This window comes from Chiloscyllium plagiosum, chromosome 5 (genome assembly GCF_004010195.1).
Source record: "Chiloscyllium plagiosum isolate BGI_BamShark_2017 chromosome 5, ASM401019v2, whole genome shotgun sequence".
Taxonomy (NCBI): domain Eukaryota; kingdom Metazoa; phylum Chordata; class Chondrichthyes; order Orectolobiformes; family Hemiscylliidae; genus Chiloscyllium; species Chiloscyllium plagiosum.
Window position 1 is genome coordinate 107,601,285 of NC_057714.1, and position 23,622 is coordinate 107,624,906.

General features: G+C 39.7%; 1 protein-coding gene across 1 annotated transcript in view; it reads left to right on the forward strand.

The window, feature by feature from the left end:
• The window catches only part of kmt2ca (lysine (K)-specific methyltransferase 2Ca), a 502,252-nt gene that overhangs the window by 232,314 nt on the left and 246,316 nt on the right, over positions 1-23,622 (forward strand). Inside the window, exons 6-8 of the mRNA XM_043691052.1 lie at positions 1,217-1,362; positions 6,880-6,989; positions 22,405-22,567. Of these exons, the coding sequence (XP_043546987.1) occupies positions 1,217-1,362; positions 6,880-6,989; positions 22,405-22,567 (419 nt within the window). The remainder of the gene's footprint in view (positions 1-1,216; positions 1,363-6,879; positions 6,990-22,404; positions 22,568-23,622) is intronic.

The window sequence follows — 23,622 nt, forward strand, 5'->3', positions numbered from 1 at the left end:
CTGACCAGCTCTTGTACCTACCGTTTTTATATGGCTAGTCTAATTCAATGTCTGGTCAATGGTAGCCCCATAAGATTTTGAGAATTGGATTCGGTGATGGTGATACCATGAATGTCAAGTGTCGATAACTTAAACTTCATTGAGTTGTTGTATATCCATCATAAAATGTGAGAATGATAAACATGAAGTGATCAGTGAGTGTCCATTGTCTTATAATTAGCTCCTAATTGCCTCTTCACATTTGTTGAATCCGTCTTTATCTAGAAATTCCAATGATTGCTACAAAATTAAATTGAATTTATTTGTGCTTGGGAATATTTTGCCTTTTGATTTAAGTTTTTTTTTAGGAAATCATGGAGATAATCAGAAAATTTCATGATTTGGAGATGCTGGTGTTGGATTGGGGTGACAAAGTTAAAAATCACACAACACTGGGTTATAGTCCAACAGGTTTAATTGGAAGCACTAGTTTTTGGAGCTCTGCTCCTTCATCGGGTGGTTGTGGAGTACACGATTGCAAGACACAATTTATAGCAAAAGTTTACAGTGTGATGTAACTGAAATTGCACATTGAAAAATACCTTTAAGTCTCTCATCTGTTAGAATGACCACGTTAGTTTCACTTCTTTCATATGTAAATCACAAAACTTCTTTTAAAAGTTACATTCTCAAGTTAACTTTAACAATTGGTGTCAACCCAGATACTGTGTTGAAGGTGTTAGCCCCTTGTGTGCTGTTGTCTGTGCCATAATGTTTAGACTGATTCTAATCTAAAAACTGAGTTAAATATCTTACATGGATTCATACAGTTTTTGATCAAAGTACAATGTAACTCTGCGAGTACAAATTCACCTCACAACCACTCGATGAAGGAGCAGAGCTCCGAAAGCTAGTGCTTCCAATTAAACCTGTTGGACTATAACCTGGTGTTGTGTGATTTTTAACATAAAATTTCAGGCTATCGACTGGAGGATATGTATCCACTGTTCAGATTATATATTATAAAATCCATAAATTTACTATATATTAAACATGCTTTGATTACAGGTCCTGGATAGTTTACAGCATTGGTTGTGCAGATTATACGTTATCTTTTCTAAATAGTTTTCACAATATATTGGTGTAAAATTAAAGCTTTAGAAATATGTTGAATCTTAAGCAAAAATAATTTTGAAATGCTTATGTGCTCAGCTTTTCATGAACTGTTTTGTATCAGGTCTCCTTGCCATGCTGCAATGCCCATCTCAACGTGTATTAATGTTCCAGTGGCTTCTGAAGAACAGACAAGCAGATATTGGGATGAGCTCACTCAAGTTGGCCTTCCTGATGGTATTGATGTCCAGGCCTTATTTGAGCCTTCAGGTATTAAAGGACTGTTGTCGTCCTAATAAATTGTTCTTCCTAAATAGTTATCTATTTCCTTATTAAAGGTTGTGATTGACTCAGATTCAAAAACCAGTTGTGACATACTCCATTTTATAACATTTGTGACTTTTTAAATAACTTCCCATTGATCTAGCACTGATAAATACATCCCATTCCAGCACTTCAGTTATCTACCAATCAGTGGAATTAATCTTGCACTGTTTCTTCCTAAATCTTCTAGAATTAATACATCCTGATCGAGCAGACCATTAGAAATTGGAACATGAGCAGGTCATTTGGCTCATCAAGTCTACTGCTCCATGTCTGTCCCACGTTGCTCGCGTCCACTTTCCTGTCCTTTCTCTAAAATAAAACAAAGAACTGCAGATGCTGGAAATCTGAAACAAACAAAAACGGAAATTGCTGGAGAAACTCAGTAGGTCTGGTAGCATCTGTATAGAGAAAATAGAGTTTACTGTTTCAAGTCCAGTTATACTTGATTCCCTAAATATACACAAGGGCTGTGTGGCATGAAGTCCAAAGAACCTCAAACTTCTGAAAAAAGAAATTCCTCCTTGTGTCTGTTTTAATTTGGTGTCCCTTTTCACTGAGACTGCCTTTTATTCTACACTCTGCAATGAGTGGAATCATCCTCTCAGCTTTTGCCCTGTCAAATCTTTGAAGAATCTTATGTGTTTAAATAAGATTTAAACATTCTTAAACACACTCATTCTTCCAAACTCGAGTGAATAGGTTGTTAACCAAAACTCGATAGTCATAGAGGTCCACAGCATGGATGCACAGGTAGTTTGGCCCAACTTGCCCATGCAGCCCAGTTTTCACAATTAAACTAGTCCCATATGTCTGCATTTGGTCTGTTTCCCTCCATACCTATCCCATCCCTGTACCTGTCTAAATTTTTTTTTTCCCCGATCGCTAGTGTGGAAGCAGGTCATTCAGCCCATCAAGTCCACACTGACTTCTAAAGAGCATTCCCCCCCCCCCCACCCCATCCTTGTGGTCCTACATTTTCCATGGCTAACCCACCTAGTCTGCACATGGCTGAACACTATATAGGCAATTTAACGTGGGCAATTCACCTAATGTGCACATCTTTGAATTGTGGGAGGAAACCTATGCAGATACGGGGAGAAAGTTCAAACTCCACACACAGTCACCCAAGGCTGGAATCGAACCTGGGTGTCCCTGGTGCTGTGAGGCACTGCTGCTAACCACTGAGCCACTGTGCTGCCAAGTTTCTTAAATGATGAAATTGTACTCACTTCCACTAGTACCTCTGGCAACCCATTCCAGACACTCACCACCCGCTGTGAAAAAATTGCCCGATTGGACTCTTTTGTATCTCTCCCGTCACCTTAAACCTATGCCCTCTAATTTTAGACTCCCTTAGCCATGAGAAAAAGCTATTGGCAATCAACCTTATCTATGCCTCATGATTTTATAGACCTCAGTGTCCTATGTCCAGGGAACCTGAGCCAAACCCAGACTATCCAACCTCTCCTTATAACTCAAACCTTCCAGTCCAGATAGCATCCTAATAAATCTTTTCTAGTTTAATAATATCCTTTCTACAGTAGGGTGACCAGAACTGCATACAGTACTCCAAACCTGGCCATACCAACTTCTTGTATAGCTACAACAAGATGTCCCAATTCCCTACCAGGGATCATCCTATTCAACCTGATCTGAGCTGCTTCCAGTGAAATTATATGACAAGAACTACTGTCGGTACTCCAGATATAGTCTCATCAGCACCTTATGCAGTTACAGTAAGACTTTCCTACATTTCTACTCCAACTCTCAAGGGCCAGCATCCCATTAGCCTTCCTGATTACCTGCTTAATGCAGTTTTTCTCCATTTAAATAATACTCTGTTCTTTTGTTGCCTTTCGAAAACTTCACATTTTTCCCCACAGTACTCTGCCAACTTTTTGTCCATTTATTTAACCTATCAGTATGTCTCTGTAAACTGTTTGCATCCCTCACACAACTTGCTTTTCCACCTATTTTTAATGTCTGCAAATTTGGCGACAGTACATTGGCTTCCTCCCTCCAAGACATTAATATACATTGTAAGCAGTTTGGTTCCAGCACTGATCCCTGAGGGGCCCCACTGTTTACACTTGGCCAACCTGAAAAAGAACCGCTTTTCTCTACTCGCCATTTCCTGCTCATTAGCTAATTCTTTTTCCATACCAAAATGCTGCCTTCAATACATAGGTTCTTTTTCTTATGGTTTCACCTTTTGTAAGGTTTCTTGTCAAATGTCATCTTGAAGTCAGATCCAATACATTTACTGGTTTCTGTCAATCCAATCTAGTTAAAACTTCCTGAAAAAATGCAAATAAATTAGTCACATGATTTCCCTAACATGAATCTGTAGGATTAGATTTTGATTTTCCAAATGTGCTGCTATTACTTCCTTAATAATTAATTTCAGCATTTTTCAAATAATACATGTTAGGCTAATCAACCTGTAGTTCCTTTTTGCTTCCCTCCATTTTTGAATAGGTGTCACATTGGCAATTTTTCTAATCCTCCAGTACTTCTCCAGAATTCAACAATTTTATATAAATCCATCCACTATTACTGTAGCTACCTCTTTTAGAAATCTAGCATGAATGCCAACAGGATTGGGGACCTATCTGCCTTTAACCCTATTAGTTTGTTTAATACTACTCCTGTAGTGATGGTGACTGGACTCAATTTGTTTCATATTTTAGTATTATGGGATATTGGAAGTATCTTCCACCGTATGCAAAATATCTATTTATTTCCTCAGCCATTTCACTTTCTAAGGTGCCTTTGTTCACTTTGACCTCTGTCTTCCTTTTTCCTTTATGAAGCTGTTATGTCCGTTTTTATATTCTTCACTGGTTTGCCCTCATGGTTTATTTTACGTCTCTTTATTATCTTCATAGTTGTCTTTTTTCTGGATTCTGAATTTTTCCTAGACTTTGGGGCTATCACTGACTTTTGCATCCTTATGATTTTTCTTTCAATGCTGATCTTAACTAACTTGGCTAACCATGATTGGTTTATCCCTTTCTCAGAATCTTTCCTTCTTACTGAAACATATTTTTGCTGAGAGTCATGAATTACCGTCTTAATTTGTGCCACTACTTGGTCACTGTCTTTCCTGCTAATTTATCCATCCAGTTCACTTTTTTTTTCTAATGCTATCCTCATCTAATTGTAATTATCTTAATTTAAGTTAAACAGTTGTTTCTGACCCAAATTTCTCAGTCTCAGACTGAAAGTTAAGTTCATCGTGTTATGATCCTGCTTCCTAGGAGATCTTTTACATTACCTGATTCAGGATAACCTGGTCTCTGGTTGGGTCCATGACCTATCACTCTAGGAATTTGTTGTCATAACTACCCTTTCTAATTTGATTAACCCAATCAACATGAGGATTAAAGTTACCTATAATTATTAGGTTCAATTAGGTTACTTAGATTAGATTACTTACGGTGTGGAAACAGGCTTTTCAGCCCAAGAAGTCCACACCGAACCTCTGAAGAGCAACCCACCTATATCCATTCCCCTATCACTACAGGCAATTTAGCATGGTCAATTCACCTAACCTGCAATTTTTGGACTGTGGGAGGAAACTGGAGCACCCAGAGGAAACCCACGCAGACACGGGGAGAATGTTCAAACTCCATGCAGAAAGTTGCCTGAGGCGGGAATTAGATTAGATTAGATTAGATTACTTACAGTGTGGAAACAGGCCCTTCGGCCCAATAAGCCCACACCGACCCGCAACCCACCCAGACCCATTCCCCTACACCTAACACTACGGGCAATTTAGCATGGCCAATTCACCTAACCTGCACATTTTTGGTCTGTGGGAGGAAACCGGAGCACCCGGAGGAAACCCACGCAGACACGGGGAGAACATGCAAACTCCACACAGTCAGTCGCCTGAGGTGGGAATTGAACCCGCGTCTCTGGAGCTGTGAGGCAGCAGTGCTAACCACAGTGCCGCCCATAATATTGTTCTGTTTTTATGTGTTCCTATTATTTGTTAATTTATTCCTTTCCTATTGTGTCTCTAACATTTGGAGATCTACATCCTACTTGTGCCATTGTCTTCTTTCCCTTGCTGCTTTTACCTCCACCCAATGGCTTCTACATCATTTAAGCCTAGACAATCTCTCACAACTGTCCTCATGCCATCTCTTCTTAATGGAACTTTCCAATACCATTTCCTTCCCTCCAGTCTTTTAGAAAGGTCAAATATTCCTGAATATTCAGTTTCCAATTTGATCTCCTTGTAAGCATGTTTCCATCATGACTATGAGATCTTATCCATTTACTTCAATTTCTGCCATCAGCTCATCCATCTCATTCCGAATACCTTCTGTATTAAAATACAAAGCCTTTAGGCATGCCTTCTGCCATTTTTAATCATCGTAACGTTTTTGTTCTGTGACCCTGTTTGCCTCCCACCCTTGATTACCCTGTCTACAAATTTTTCATTTTATTGTTCTTCCTGTTATTACTGTTCTTTTTTCTCTTTCCCTTGTTTCCCATACTAGAAGTAAGAAATTAGTCATTTAAAGAACTGTTTTGCTGATATGTCAGGAAAATGTAGATAATTAAGTTTATGTTTAATTACTTAAAATGTAAAACAAAATTGTACCAGTTGAAGAACGTTTTAAATTTTTAATTGACAGGGAATTGTCCTGAATTTTTTCTCAGCCCTGTTTAGGTTCTGACTCCTCACCATTCTGTGAACCCATCCCAACCACACTAATAAATACTCACTCTGGGGCATCAGTCCTGGTCCTGTCCAGGTTAAACCATCCAGTTGTATTGACACAATCTGTCTTACGTAAAACCATATTGATAAGACTATACCCTTCACTGCGCAAAGTCTGAAGTAATCACAGTGACATTCTGTAGTAGATAGTGACTTGCAAAGTAAAATATCATTTAAAAAGATGGTGATGCTTTCTAATGTACATAAGGTAATTATCCACAGAATAAAACATGCTCAATAGTATAACGAATTTCCCTTTTTGAATTTTTGTATTGCTTCTTTATAGACTAAGCATATGGAGACTCAAAGTGTCCCTACCGAGTGTGCGTTTTGCTGTGTTGGCCATACAGTTCATTGTTATGACCCAGCCGTAATGCATCTAATGTTTAGTACTGACCATTGGTAGTCCAAATGGCATGAGAAATAGAAGAATTCCTTGCTGAAAAGATCTTTATGTACCACCAGGCAACTGATGCTGATGCAATAATTAACATCACAGGTCATGTCTGTGACTTGTTCAGCTCTAAGCTAACACACGGTTACCATTAGAAGTAAAATTATACAAACTTGAAAATAGTCCAGAAGTGTAAAAGTTAGGCATCCGAAGGGCTAATTTACTGAGGTGTTGGAAATTATGTAGGTAGTTAAGTTCATTATATTGAATTGTTTAAAATGCGAAATGAAATTTTATTGGTTGCTTGACATTTTTAATTTTTCAATGACAGGCCATTGCTGGGTTCACCAATGTTGTGCAGAATGGTCTTCTGGAGTGCGCCAGACAGATGAACAGGTACTCATGAATGTGGACAAAGCAGTTCTCTCAGGGATTGCAGAGGTAAGTTGATATTTTACCACAGGAGTAGAAAATTAAGTAGATGAATTGTCCCCAGGACGGTTGAGCAAAATTTGCTTGGTGAAAACTACAGTGTTGTTCTTTGAGCAGTTTATAGTGATTAGCAAGTCAAATCAGAAATTTGAATTCGAATCTTTTGATGCATGTTTTTGTGATTTAAGAGTTATGAGCAAGGGCTGAATCTTCCATTGGATTCTAATGTACCTCTATATGAAATAGCAGTGAATGTTGGAACAACTGAAAAATTAGTGTCAGTAAATCTAGGGCTGTCAGTTTCCTTTGAGAAAATCCACAAATAGCAAAACTGCTCTCAACTTGATTGCCCGTTGAGATACTATAAACTGTTCTTATGAATGCAATGTAAGACAAAATATTTATTCTGTATTTTAGGCCAATGTATAACGTTGATAACAAGCAATAGATCTTTCTGTAACTCAACAAATGTCCGGTAAATAGTCTATATGTGAGTGTTCTGTTTGGTCAATGATCTCTAAATGAACCAAAGTGTTTTTTTGGATGAATGAACTATAGAGTGCTTCTGTATGGCTATGATCTCATTCATGTTAAACATCTAATTGAGGATCTGACACAAGCTACTTTCAATGCATGAAGTGAATAGGTAGAGTGGTGCCTTGGGCACAAGAAAGTGTCTGTCAGTTTCTAAATATTTTGATGGATAATGTCACTGGTAAAGGTCAGTTGTGGCAGGAATCCTTGCACAGCTTTGCAACCAAAAGGTCAATATAGAGAAGTGGTAATTGTGAACTATTTTGTACAATGCTCATAGGTCTTCATTCCTGACCTTTTGGTTTATTAGATGCGTAATCAAAATGCTATTGACAAGCTGCTTATTAACTGAGGCAAAGAATGCCAATGTTATTCAGGATCTCAAGCAACAATGCAGTGACAAGTTCTGCTTAATATATTAAGTTGATAATATGAATGTTGTGAAATTCCTCAGTCATGACCTCCACTTTGCCCTTCCTAATTGCCCGCATAGAATGTACAGGATTCGTATAAATGTAGTGTGCTTTCTGAGCAATTGAGAACTGAAACCTTGTTCATCATGTTATGGACTAGACGAAACCCTCTCAAAATATATTAAGAAGATAGTCTAGACCTTAAAGGTTAGTGTAAGACATTGTGTTCCAGATGTAATTCTATTGGTCAAACTACCAGGCTTGAAATGAAACATACTTTATTTATACTCTGTAATTAAAATACAGATGAAGAAAAACAATTAGCTTAATGGTGCCTCTGTTGAAATGCCTCACAAAATATGTGTAACCCAGTACTAATTAACTGTTCCAATGTAGTAACATCCCATAAATACATATTACAAAGCCAAATTCAACAAAATAGATTGTCTCACATGCAATTCTAGCAGCAGGAAGAGAACCCCAGCTTTCAGCTTTTAACAGAAGAATAAGAACCTCACATCTCGCTTCAAAACCCCAGCAACTACTACTGAAGGCGAAAACTAAAAAAAACCTGATTCTGAGGGAGATTGACCCCACCCATTCAGGCTGTTTCTATTGTTCCAACTTTTTTTAAAAAAAAACCCCTGTGGCCATACAAGCTGTTTATTTTATTGGCTTTGGAGCGGACTACTTTGTTTCTGTCTCAAACTTTCTTCACAAAATAAGCAGGACAAAATACATCTCTGAAAGCAATAGTATCACTATACCTTTGAATAAAAGAAGTATCAATATACAAAGATGGCTTAATTTTTAAAACCTTTCGTCTTACATTATTAATACATTACAATGCATATACATTGCATTGACAAAGCATGCAGACATTCGTAACTGCAGTCCCCTTCAGCCCAATTTTTCCACCACTTAAGGCCTCCGTCTTCCTTCATCAAAGTTGTGACAATGCATCAGCAATTACACTCTCTTGTTCTGCCACAAGTATAATTTTCAAATTGAATGGTTGCAGTCATAAGCTCCATCTAAATAGTCTGGAATTTTTGTCCTTAAATTTCTCCAAAAACTTTATAATTTGTAATGATCAGTATGTACAATTGTCTCAGACACTTTACTGGCAATATAAATGTTGCAGCGCCAACACCAAACTCAAGGTCTCCTTCCCAATCTTAGAATATTTCTGTTGATGGTTATTCAATTTTCTGGAAAAGTACCCAATCGGTCTTTCTATCTTCTCTCCTTCTTGCAAAAATACAGCACCAGCACTCAAATTGCTTGCATTGATAGCCACCTTGAATGGCTTTGCATGGCTAACACTAGGACAGTGATTAACATTGTTTTCAAATGCCTTCTGACATTCATTAGTCCACTGAAATTTTCTGCACTTCAATACGTCAGTGAATGAGCAACTACACTGTTAAAATTCGGTACAAACTTCCAATAAAAACCACTTAGTCCAAAAGGTTGTAGTACTTCCCTCTTCGTCAGTGGTATAGGAAACCCTCCAGTAACCTTTGTTTTCACAACTCATGAAGCCATCTGCCCATGTCCAATGACATGGCCCAGCAATGTGACTTAGGCTTTTGCAAGCTTGCTCTTAGCCTGGATTGTTACCAAGCCTGCCTCCCGAAGTTGATCGAACAATTCCGATAGATGCTCCAGCTGGTTAGTCTTTGAAATCTGTGAGCGAGTCTCCTTTCGGTCATGGCTGACCATGGGTTGCACTCTCTTTGTTCTGGCTTTCTGTTTCCCTGAAGCAACGTCACTTGTGACTGAAGAGACCAATGCTGGAATGGCAGTCCTGGTTGCAGAGGTCATATCTAGATGATGAAAATCTGAAAGGAAAACAGAATGCTGGAGAATCTCAGCAGGTATAGCAGTATCTGTGGAAAGAGAAGTGGTTAATGCTTCCAGTCCAATGTGACTATTTTAGGACTTGAAACATTACTCTGCTTTTCTCTCTAATTTCAAGTCAATTCTGACAGCCTAATGCTGTAGCTCTGCAAGACATGGTCATGAGAAATGCCTGGTTCCTAGTTACTTCTATACCTCCTTTGAAATCTATAAACTTGTAATCTATATCAAGCAAGCCTGAACAATGTATCCAAACAGTCTGGTTAGCATGCTGTAAAATTATTCTCCCATCTCTCTAAACAACCTTTCCCATGCTTATCCATTCTACAAATCCCTCTTTTATAATAATATCTTTCACTGAAATTGATTTTCAATGGCCTTACATTGAAAGACTTTGACTATGATGAAAAGCTTTCTGCCTGCTTGCAGTACATTCAAATGCAAATAGAAAAAGTTGAGCTAATTGCTTTCCCTTCTCAAGCAGGTGGACAATCACTTCTTATTGATGGCACTTCAGGACTTCGACCAAAAGCTAACCAATATGAACTATATCCTTCAACCACTTGCAGCAAATTCTTAGCATGGACATTCCTTAACATTGCAGCTGATAATTTACACTTGTACTATGTAGGCCAATGTAATAAAATGTTATGAATTTTATGAATCATTTTGTGCAGTAAGCCTTTCACACACCTCATGCTAAAATAGCTTTTTGCTGCCATATTTATAACTATTACATTCAGACCTGCTCATACAGTTAACTGTTAGCAAATCTATCCCAAGTATCAGTGAGAAATTTTCCTTGCAGTCCAGGTTTACTCCCATTCCACTTTTCCATTCCTGTACACAATTATTTGCTAACATTTATTGTGTGTTATTGTCAGCTGACAAAATCTGATTCTGTATATTGTTGATCTGATAGAACTGTTGCACTCCTCCCTTCATGCCCACTTGTCTGCTGCCTCGCTCATCAGCTTTTCCCCTGTTTTGAGGTGTTGGTTCAAGCAGTCTCATGTGGGAATGGTCTCTCCAGAATGCTAATAGGGGTGGAGAGGGAAATCTGTCTTTGGTGGTGGGGTCAGTTTGGAGGTGACAAAAGTGGTGGAGGTTGACGCCATGTGTGCGGAGGTTGTTGGGGTGGAAGGTGAGGACTGGGGGAGGTTCTGTCCTTGTTGAGTTGGGAGGGTGGGGTTTAAGGACCATAATGCAGGAAGTGGAGGAGATGCGCTGGAGGCATCATCAACCACGTGGGAAGGGAAGTTGCGATCTTGGAAGAAGGAGGCCATCTGGGTCTTTCTGAGGTGGAATTGGTCATCCTGGGAACAGATGAGGTGGAGGCAGAGGAATTGGGAATAAGGGGAGGCTTTTTTTTTAAACTGGAGGTAGGGTAGGAGGAGATGTAGTCTAGGTAGTTGTGGAAGTCGGTGAGCTTGTAGTAGATGACCTATCACCTTCTCCCTCACCTTCATCCAACTATCGCTTTCTCAGCTACCTTCCCACCAACCCCTTCCCATTTGTGTCTCAGCCTCATTCCTGATGAAGGGCTTATGCCCAAAACATCGATTCTCCTGCTCCTATGATGCTGCATGACCTGCTGTGCTTTTCCAGCAAGACACTCCGACTCTGATCTCCAGCATCTGCCATCCTTACTTTCTCCCATGAAACTAGGGCCTCGAGGTGTCTCGGCTTTCTACTATGGTATTGCATTGCAGACCAAGATAATTGAGAGGAGGTGAGGTAGATCTGAGATAATTGATCTACTTTTGACACTTAAGTTGTAATAAAAAGTAATTATAACAAATACTTAGTTCAGCACCACATTATGCGAGACAAATGCTTAAACTGCTCAACTCAGAAGACCCCCAGGGTATTTTTCTTGAGGCCTGAGAACATAAAGGATAATGGGATTTATTTAAAAATACCTTTTGGGTTTAGTTAATCTTCACAACTTGATGAGGTATGACCCTGCTCGGAAGTGTTCCAGGGAACCGATGGACACTTTCATAACCTCTAAAAATCTGTGGTCAATTAATTCATCCACAAGATGTGAGTATTGCTTTCAAGGCCAGTATTTATTGTCTATCTTTAATTGTCCCTAAGAATATCATGGTGAACAGTCTTCGATATAAGTGAGCACTTATTGGGCCATTTCAGAAGACAGTTAATGGTCAACCTAACTGTTGAAGAGCCATGTATAGACAAGGCCAGGTGAAGATAGCAATTTTCCTTCGCTAATAGATTATCATTTCATGTTGTTAACCACTAAGATAGGATTTGGACTTGTTTCTCAATCATGAACTCCTGTCTGTGTATTAACAGATCAGCAACCTAACTTATTATGGTAATGTATCCCAATTGGACATTTCACTTAACTAGAGGTATATATACAATTCTTGGCATCTATCATTTTAGGAAATTTTAGACCTTTGAACAGGAACAGCACCAACATCATGGGCTGTTCACTAATGCTGCTAGGGTGGATTTAAATGTGATTGGTGGGGAATTGGGACCCTGATGAGTAATTCAGAAGAAAAAGAAGCTTGTATGGAATTAGTGAGTGAATCTGCAAAACAGAGGAAACACTGTCTTGATAAGAAAAAAAGTGAGTTTATCAAGGTTGAAGAAATATAATCAAGGAATCAGTAATAGGATTGGAAGGATCATCAAATGAGGCCACATGGATAGAAGTAAAAAGCAAAGGGAGGCAAACCGAGTTGGACCTATATCCTAGGTCCTAAAGGGAGAAAATACTTATTTTTCTAAAAAACCTATTTAAAGATGTTATTACACACCTCTGGAGCAGGTAGGACTTTAACGGGGCCTCCCAATCCAAGGGTAGGAACACTACCACTGTGCTACAAGAGGGCCCTCAAAGAAAGAGATAAAGAAGTCCAGAAAATTCTAAACTGGGGAAGGCTAATTTTAATAATTAAGATGTGATTTGGCCTAAATGGACCAGGAGCAGCACTTTGACAGATAGAAATTTCAGAGCAGTGGGAGGCGTTCAGGGAGGAAATGGCAAAAATGCAGGGCATGTCTTGTACAGTGAAAGGGTGGTCCCAAGCCCAGAGAAATCTAGTCAAAGGACATGAAGGTTAGAATTAAGAAAGAAAGATAAGCTCGTGGCAAATACTGAGAGCTCAAATACAACAGGGTTCCAATAGGACTATAAAAGTGCAGGAGCAAAACTTAAAAAAAAAAAAAAAACAAATAGGAAAGTATAGAGAATGCATGAGGAAGCATTGGCAGGTAGGATAAAGGCAAACCCGAGGGATTTTTAAAAAATGTCTAAAGAAGCACGGTGGCTCAGTGGTTAGCACTGCTGCCTCGCAACACCAGGGACCCGGGTTCAATTCCAGCCTCGGACGACTGTCTGTGTGGAGTTTGCACATTCTCCCCGTGTCTGCACGGGTTTCCTCCCGCAGTCCAAAGATGTGCAGGTGAATTGGCTGTGCTAAATTGCCCATTGTGTTAGGTGCATTGGTCAGGAGGGAAATGGGTCTGGGTGGATTATTCTTCGGTGGGTCGGTGTGGACTTGTTGGGCCGAAGGCCCTGTTTCTACACTGTAGGGAATCTAATCTAACCTAATCTGAGAAAAAAGAGGTGGAAGAATAGGGTCTGTTAGGGACCACACAAGTGTGTGTGGACCTTAAAGATGTGGGCACAGTCCTCTGTCAATGTCCTGCGTTGGTTTTCACAATGGAAAAATACAACATGGGTATAGGTATTGGTGTAGAGAACTGTGAAGTGTTAGAAGAAATTAACAGAAAGAGAGCTGGTTCTAGCAGGTTTTTAGCCTTAAATGAACATTAATCCACAGATCTGGGTGAGATGTATTCTTGAATGAAGAAAAGCAGGTGATAGAGTAGGGTTTCTAGCAGTAATTTTCAAAACCTCTCTTGTGACAGGTAAAAAGCCAGAGTGCTGGAGGACAGTAGACTTATTTTCATTATTGAAACAAAAGGAAGAAGGCTGAGACCAGAAAATTACAGGGTAGTCAATCCAAGCTCAGTAGTGGAGAAGTTATTAGATATCATTCTGAGGGATAGAATATATCTGAACTTGAAGAGACATGGATTAATCAGACAGAATGGATTTGTTAAGGGAAGGTCATGCTTCACAAATCTAATTGAGATAACCAAGAGTATTGACGATATTGCATTTGCACCTTTTGTGTGAAGTAGAAGAATAGCCCACACCAATTCCTTTTCATGCAGACTTAACTACTATGTGCAGTTTTCATCTTTGATTGTTTTTTTGAGGCTTGTAACTATTTAGTACAATTCTTGTTCATGCTGTGAGTTTTAAAGTATTTTCTTAGCTAAAGAAAAGATAACACTACACAACTATTGAAGGTAAAATTGGTTGGGTTTAGAGGTCTGTAATCCCTGCTGCATGTAAAATTTTTGTACCATTAACAGATGGTACAAAAAGCTTCATTTAGGGCTTCCTTAGGCTATATGTGTGTGAAATGGGTGGGGTGAAGAAAAGCTAATATGATCATTAAAATGTCATCAGTGTAAGAATATAATGTCTGGTGTTGGGAATAAAATATTACTTGTGGGCTGCAGGAGTTTAAGTGTATTTGATGGAGCAACTTTCTAGTGACATTGTGGACAGAATTTCCTTTGGGTTATTAGAGTAACTTTACAGATAAATAATATATGTTCCCTATATCCAAATTGCCAGATTCATTAATATACATGTAATATCATTGTGCTGCACTATGATAGCAAACATTTCTTTAATGACTCCCTCGAAAGAAGAAACAGAATAAATTGCTCTTGTTTAAAACCTGCATGTCTCACAGCAAAGGTGTACTACAGGGACTCAAATGTATTTAAAAATCCATTTGTTTAAAAATAAATCCATTTGTGAATGACTGTGCTAGTTGTCAGTTGACACAGCTCTGCTCTGCCACTAAGTGTGTATATGCATTGATTTAATCAATAGCATTTTAAGGGAAGTCTTTTTTTTAAAAAAAGAAAATGCTTCTCCAACTTTCAAGTAAGTGTTATGTCCTTCATGCAGATGTGTTAGTATGATCCATCTGTACGTGTGCGATTGCACCTATTATTGCCAGCTCTTATCATCTTTGTCTACATTTTTAACTTGGAAACCTCTTAAACTGCAGAACAATGTTCTGAGGTGAGTCTTGATGTTTAACGTGCTAAATTCTTTGACATATTAAGAGTATAGTTGTTGTTGTGGTTCTGTTCGCCGAGCTGGGAATTTGTGTTGCAGACGTTTCATCCCCTGTCTAGGTGACATCCTCAGTGCTTGGGAGCCTCTCACCTAGACAGGGGACGAAACGTCTGCAACACAAATTCCCAGCTTGGCGAACAGAACCACAACAATGAGCACCCGAGCTACAAATCTTCACACAAACTTTGAAGTATAGTTGTTTTGAAAGCTTAACACTGTACCAGTGTAGATTGCATATTTTCTTTAATTTCATTTCACTGAGAAAGGCCAATTCTCTGTCCACAGATGATTTGCCACATACATAGTGACTCAACCAATGAGAAAACAAAGTGTTGTCTTTGCACAATAACCAATACCTTACGTACAATCTTTAACACTGAAAATATTCCAAAGAATTTTGTAGAGGCATAATCTAAAATAAGTGAGCATTCAGCCATAGGAGATGTTATTGTATGTACAGAAGGATGGTTACATCTGACATTTCCACAAATACAGTCTTCAAATAAATATCCTGTGATACTTTAAAGTTGTACAATGCAGTACAGAGGATGCTCAGAAATGTAACAGTCTTAGCATCGGAGTGCATTAACAAATGTCACATTTTCTGATTTGGCTTTTGTGTAGTGTATGAATTCCTGAACCTCAATCTTCTCCCCCCTGCCCCCAGCCCTTTGTTTTTAGCACTCTTTGTCTGGAATGAGCATGATAAAATGACCATTCAGGTCAGGAACTGGTGGGAGATCAGAGCTTGTGAAAATATATTAGCAAGTATTGAAAGCTGTCAGAAGAAACAACTAGGAATTCACAGAAAATAGTAAATTCAGAGAATAAAATAAAACTTCATGAATTTTTTTTGTTGGAAGGGAGATTGATAAGAATGAGGAGTATTCAGATTAGCCATGTTCATATTGAATGATGCAGCAGACTTGAGGGGTCAAATGGCCCACTCGTGCTAATCACAAAACGACAAAGAACTGTGTATGGTAGAAATCTCGTCTCTGGCCTACACATGCTCCTTAAGATCCATCCATTGCTTTTTGCGGTATAGCTGTCTCAACTGATGACCACTTGCATCGTTGTCTGCAGCAGCAACCATTTTCCAATTATATTTTGTTTAGTTTCACCTCCAATTGTTTGATGTCCTCATCTAACCTCCTTTGATTTGCCCTAGCAAGCAGATATCTGATTCTTTTTAAAGCTGAGGGAATGACATGCCATGTTCAGCTTCATCAGCTGGTTCCCTTCTTAAGTTAAAACTGGGGATTTTTGCTGATAATCGCACCATGTTCAGCATGATCTGCATCCTGCTGAAGCAGTCCATGCTCATATGCAACAAGACCTGACCGATATTCAGGTTGGACTGATAAGTAGGAAGTCATATTTGCACAGGGTGGCATGGTGGCTCAGTGTTAGCACTGCTGCCTCACAGCACCAGGGACCCGGGTTCAATTCCCACCTTGGGCAACTGTCTGTGTGGAGTTTGCACATTCTCCGTGTCTGCGCGGGTTTCCTCCCACAATCCAAAGATGTGCAGGTTAGGTGAATTGGCCATGCTAACTTGCCCGTAGTGTTAGGTGCATTCGGCAGGGGAAGGGTCTGTGCAGGTTGTTCTTCGGAGGGTCGGTGTGGGCTTGTTGGGCTGAAGGGCTGTTTCCACACTGTAGAGAATCTAATATGAATAATGACCATTTTGCACTTGACTTTCAATCACACGAATATTACGTAATCCTTATCAACTTCCTGGGGATTGACACTGGCTGGAACCTTTAATGGGTGAGCCATATATACTATTGCCAAAGGAAGAGTTGAGAAGCTGGGTAACTTCCCAACTCTCCAAAGCCTGTATGCCGTATACATTGTACAAGTCAGGTGTGTGATTGAACACTCACTACTTGCTTGGTTGAGTACTATTTCAACAAGCTTGACATCAACTAGAATTAAGGAACCTGCTTGATTGGCACCACACTGATCCGCCAGAAAGTTCACTCCCCCCTCCTCCAATGCATAGTGTAAGCTGAATATGCCATCCATAACACTCACTGTAGAAACTCATGAAAGCCCCTTCAACAGCACCATCCAAATCCAGGATTCTACCATACAGAAGAGAGGACAGAAGCTGTGTATAACACGCTTACCTCCAAGTTCCCTTCCAAACCATCAACTAAATTGTAGTTCCATCAGTGGATCAAAATCGTGGAATGCATTTCTATCGACAATGCCTGTGCATACATCAGATGGAATGCAGCAACTGGAAGGAATGAGTAATAAATGCAGGCCTTTCCAAAGAGACGAATGCCCATTGAAATCTTTTAGTGCCTGAAAGGTAATTTGTCAGCAGTAAAGATATACCATGTTACAATAGTATACACTGAAATGGACCAGTGTTCTCATTTCTTTGGACAAATTTAAGTCATTTATGGAGTAGGCACAGGAACTTCACTTAGGCAAGAACTTCACTTGACCGTAAGTGTTTTTTGAATGATGAATCAATGTCATTTTCATGCAGTATTTGGAGGATCAGAAACACCTTGAACAATGTCACCAAGATGTTCATACTTAACATTTTTTATTTTTGTGAGGGAGTTTGGACCACTGTTTATTGCCCATCTCTAATTGCTTTTGATGAACACCTTTATGAATTGCTGCAATTCATGTGGTTTACGTCTACCCATGTGTGCATGTTGCAAGGTACTGTGTGATTTGCAACGTTTTCGACTTCAGTTTTACAGAAAAATTAGTCTCAAGGTTTGCTGTGAAACTCTGTGCAAACTCCTGCAGGGACAGCCTAGTCGTCAACTAATTTTAATTAATGAATACTTCATTATGAATCTGCAATTGGAGTTGAGAGTGTGTTCAACGTTTCAGCCTCATTCCTGATGAAGAGTTTATGCTCGAAATGTCAATTCTCCTGCTCCTCGGATGCTGCCTGACCTGCTGTGCTTTTCCAACACCACAGTCTCAACTCTGATCGCCAGCATCTGCAGTCCTCACTTTCTCCCAACCTGCAACTAGATCCAACCGCTTTACACCAACATTGTCAGTGCAGTCTCAATCAGTGGGTGGGAATCCGAAAGCTTCTTGGTCATGATCTGGAGTCAGGCAGGCTGCCCACTCTCTGCTGCCTTGTTTGTGGAAGGATATGAGCCGGAGAGGGGCAGCGGAGGCCTGCAGTTCAGACTCTCCCTGTACACCGATGACATCGCCATTTTCTGCTGGGATCCGCTGTCAGTGCACAGACTCATGATCATCTGTGACCCATCAAACTGGCCTCAGGAGCCAAGGGAAGTCCAGGCAAGAGTGAGGCCATGATAGGGTAAATAGACAAAGTCTTTTCCCTGGTGTCAGGGAGTCCAGAACTAGAGGGCATAGGTTTAGGCTGAGAGGGGAAAGATATAGAAGAGATCTGGGGCAACTTTTTCACACAAGAGGGTGTTACGTGTATGGAGTGAACTGCCAGGGGAGGTATTGGAGGCTGGTACAATTGCAGCATTTAAGAGGCATTTGGATGGGTATATGAATGTTGGGGGTGGTTGAGGTTGAAGGGATATAGGTCAGGTGCTGGCAGGTGGGACTAGATTGGGTTGGGATATCTGGTCAGCATGGACGGGTTGGACTGAAGGGTCTGTTTCCATGCTGTACATCTGACTGTTTCCCTTTTTCTAATCCACAATTGTAAAGGTAAAATAACTCCCTCCAGGATACCACTGTCAAAAACCAATTTTCAGTCACATTTACGTGTTATTCAAAATGGCTTAAAATGCAAAATATTTCCATATTTGATAGATCGCAGTGAACTGCAACGCATTGTTGCACAAGGAAAGCAGAAAAGAGGTGGAAAGGAAGAAAAGAAATCCACTTCGGCCCATTAGTGTATGATGAAACCAAAGTGAAAATTAATTGTCCGTTGATGCAAAATTGTCTGTTGATGCAAACAAGGTGATATTGGAAAGTATTGGAACAGGCAGGGTGAGAAAAATGAATTGCTGCTTTGCTGACACATTCTGTACAAAATGACGATGCATGTTTCTTCTTAAATAGATTTGTTTTCAGAAAAATACAAGTGCAAGCCATTTAGAAGTAGTTTATACCTATTAAGGTATATTGCATCTGGTAATACCCCTCATTATTTGTCAGGTCCATTCAGTAAGAGTGCCTGAAAATTTTACTAGATGTCCCATTTTGATTTCTATCTACTTCTATTCCTCAAGAACATAACATAATGACATTGTTGTTTGTTACATTTTCAGTTATTCTGTTGGTAAACTGTCTTACGACATTGAAACTCAGTTTACTTTTGATTGTGAATGGGTGTTTCAGGAGACCATGGTGAGGCAGTGCATTGCTCAGCAAGTCATCAGATTACAACAATCTAAACAAAAACCTACACTCTTAACAGATTGTTAAGCGTGAAAATCTAGATTCATAAAATCACCAGTAAAAACATGTTATCTTACTAGATTAGTTACTCCACAGTGTGAAAACAGGCCCTTCGGCCCAACAAGACCACTTTGACCTCTGAAGAGTAACCCGTCCCGACCCATTTCCCTCTGACTAATGCACCTAACTATCAGCAATTTAGCATGGCTAATTCACCTGACCTGAACATCTTTGGACTGTGGGAGCAAACCGGAGCAGACATGGGGAGAATGTGCAAATTCCACACAGTCAGTCACCCGAGGTTGGAATCGAACCTGGGTCCCTGGCACTGAGGCAGCAATGCTAACCACTGAGCCACCGTGCTGCCTGTAAGGTACTATCAGACCTCTTGCCCAACATATGCTGTTGACACCAGTGTCCAATTAGCTGAGCTAACTGATCAAGGTTCCACAAACTGCAATGTGTTAACAAGGTATAAAAGGAATTTACTGCAGATGCTGGAGGTCTGAAATAAAAAAAAGTGCTGGAGGAACTTAGCCGGTCTGGCAGCATCTGAGAAGAGAGAAACAAACTTCTGTGAATGACCAAAATTTATTAAGCAAGTACAAGCTTTGAAGGAACCCTTAACATGGCTTTGCAATGCTTGCGAAGCCATGTCAAGGGATCTCCCTTTTTTAACAAAAAAGGGCCAGTTCTTCCTTTAAACAAAATTTTTATATTACAGTCAGTCCTGACCTTCATGTGGGGGATTTCCCCTCTTAACAACCGGTCTAAGGCAGGGTGATTGAGCCAGACACAGTAGGTATCCTTTATTTTACATATTATGCTCCGGAGCCTCAAACCTCACTTTGGGCTCTACTTCGAATTCCAGGGGGTCTCTAATCTCCCATTCTGTTAACTTACGGTTCTGAGGACTCAAACCTCTGAATTTGAGGGGGATTCTAATCTCCTTTCCCAAGAACATGATTCTGAAAACAAAATTGTTGGCATGCCAGTGTGTAAGTTCAGAGATTCTGTCACCACAGGGGATGCGGGGTTGATTGAGTGGTAGGTTAAGGAGAGAGATCAAGGTAAATCTTACATCGTGGGCACATCTGTCTCACGTAACCATCACTCAGATGATCATTTCCCCTTCCCCCACCTTGTCTCAGTCAAATCCATCAAACTCAGCACCAGCTTCCTAACCTGCAATCTTCTTCCTGACCTCTCCGCCCCCACCCCAGTCTGACCTATCACCCTCACCTTGACCTCTTTCCACCTATCGCATTTCCGACACCCCTCCTCCCTACCTTTTATCTTAGCCTGCTGGACACACTTTCCCCATTCCTGATAAGTGCAAGACAAAAGCTTCAACAAAATGCCTTTTTTTCCAGCAATATTCAAATCCTGAGAGATGTTAAGGGGATTTCCATTCCCCCCTCCAAGTGTTTTGAAAGAAGTAGACTAGATGTTGAAGTTGAGTAAAGATATGATAGGACTTTGCTCAGATTGCCCACTGCAATAAAATCCTACAATCATCACTTTATTGCACACAAAGCATGGCTACTACCGTATTCATACAGAAAATAAAATTTAACAAGAAATATATTGTCCAGGAATTCCACTAAGGGGAACACCATTTTATCCTGTAGCGGAAAAGGGTGTTAATTGGTTGGCTGGTGAACTCAGATTGGCAGAGGTGTTGCCATGGCGAATTAACCAATTAGATGATGATTAACAGTTAATTGCCAAGCTTTGTTTAAATTTAGACCAAGCTGGTTGACCCCAATTGGTCAGTGCATGTCCTGGGGTACGAACCACGGAATCATTGCCACCTGTTTTGCTGAGTTGAAAAAGTTGTATTGTATGTATATGTTCTTTCTGTCTGCAAAGAATAGGACCCTGTGTATTTCTCAACATTATGTATTGATGGGGGAAACACGTCACCACAATGAACTTGATTTTCTTTCCCACAGAAAAAAGTGCAGTGAGGCAGGTAGCTAAGTGTTGTGCCACCTGCTTACCAGGTGGTTGATAGCTGATTCAAGGAATCAAATCAAAAACGCTCATCACCAAATGTCTAAATGGTCTGGCCCTTCCTCAATGGTCTGGCCCTTCAAGTCTGCTTTTACAAGCATCTTATGTTGCTTTGACACTTAGTATCTTTTACCTCCTCACTCTCGAGGTTACTCTTGCAACTGTAATGCCCCTGTTCTACAGAATTACTTCTCTAAAGTCCTTCATCTTTACCACCTGTCTTTGATAGCCTACTCAGGACGTTTTGAGCCTTATAATTTATCTTATTTTTCTGTCCCTCTCAGTGATGATTGTATTCCACAATCAGCGCAGTTAACAAGTGTATGCAGAATATCCATTGAAATGATATTGCAAAAGTATAACAAGAAGCTATAGATTTGAATGTAAATAATGGATGTTAGGGAGAGTTAATCCCATTTTTGTGAGGAAGGGATTGATTGCACTAAAGTTCCCATTTTGTTTATATTGAGAAATTGTGACTAATTATTTAGAATCCATTATTTTGGAAGGATTAATAACATCCTTCCTATAGCAGGGCAACCAGAATTTTATACAGTACTCTAAATGTGGCTTTTCTAAAGTTCTGTACAGCTGTAACATGATGTCCCAACTCCTATACTAAATGCTATGAGTGGTAAAGGCAAGCATGCCAAAGCAACATTCACCATTCTGTCTACTTGTGACGTCACTTTCAAGGAACTTTGCACTTGGACCCCTAGGTCTCTCTGCTTGTTAATGTATTGAGCATTTGTACTGAATGTGGATTGTTAGTCTTTAAAAATGATCAGTTTTGCTATCATATCAAATTGGATTGTCTCTATAGATGTTTATTTCATTGGTGATTCTGCTGCTGCCATTATTCAGAAAATGGCTTTCTTAAACTAAAATGGTGTGGGTACAGGGGACACTTACCATTCATAAGCTGAATGTAAATGCCATGTAATTACTGCACAGTACAAATTCTACATTTAAATGGTCTATTTGATTTGAAAATGCTTATGATATTTTATTTCAGCACTGTGCATACTGTAAACGCCTTGGAGCCACCATCAAATGCTCGGAAATGAAGTGCAATCAGCGGTACCATTATCCATGTGCAGCTGGAGCTGGTACATTTCAAGATATCAAGACACTGATTCTCCTCTGTCCAGAACACATTGACCAGGCTCCAGAAAGATGTGAGTGTAAGCACATTCTAAATTCTGCTCCAGCTTTGAGTTTCATATCCTGGTTTATGGTCCAGAACCTTAGAAATATAGCATTCAACAGGTACAACTGTTAGGAATGGGGTTGGATTGAAATCTTGTGTTAAATATGTAATGAAAGTTGACTGCAGATTTCAACAAGGTATATTTAAAAAGAGCACTCAAATTGCTTTTGATGAATAATGTTGTAAGCACCGAGCCAGTGGACTGAGAAACTGGATCGTTACTTTCTTTTGAAGTCAGGTGGTTTTGGGGTGTCAGATTTCAACCCTCAACATTTAACTTACTGATTTCCAAACTCTGCTTTTGTTACCAATTTCAATCTAATGTGCAACATTTGCAGAAGCTTAATGTAATGGTCAAATCTGGACTTTTATTTTTACTCCACCATGGTGCCTTTCTTCTTTTCAGTTTTCCTGGAAGCCATAGGCATCTTAGCTGGACAATATATTTCTTGTTAAAATTTATTTTCTGTATGAATACGGTAGTAGCCATGCTTTGTGTGCAATAAAGTGATGATTGTAGGATTTTATTGCACAGTGGGCAATCTGAGCAAAGTCCTATCATATCTTTACTCAACTTCAACATCTAGTCTACTTCTTTCAAAACACTTGGAGAGAGGAATGGAAATCTAGATATGTTTTCTTGTTCCAGAGTGTACAATCTTGAAAATATTGACTTCATTGTAATATTTCAATGCACACCATATCAACTAATTAAACACAGGTCAGATACTAAATTCAGGACTCCTCTTTTCTATGCAGCTCTATATGGAGGAGGGGTTAGAAGGTTGGGTGAGTAAGTTTGCGGATGATACGAAAGTCGGAGGAGTTGTAGACAGTGAGGAAGGATGTGGCAGGTTACAGCGGGATATAGATAAGCTGCAGAACTGAGCAGAAAGGTGGCAAATGGAGTTCAATGTAGCTAAGTGTGAGATGATTCACTTTGGTAAGAGTAACAAAAAGATGGGGTACTGGGCTAACGGCCGGATACTTGGTAGTGTGGATGAGCAGAGGGACCTTGGTGTC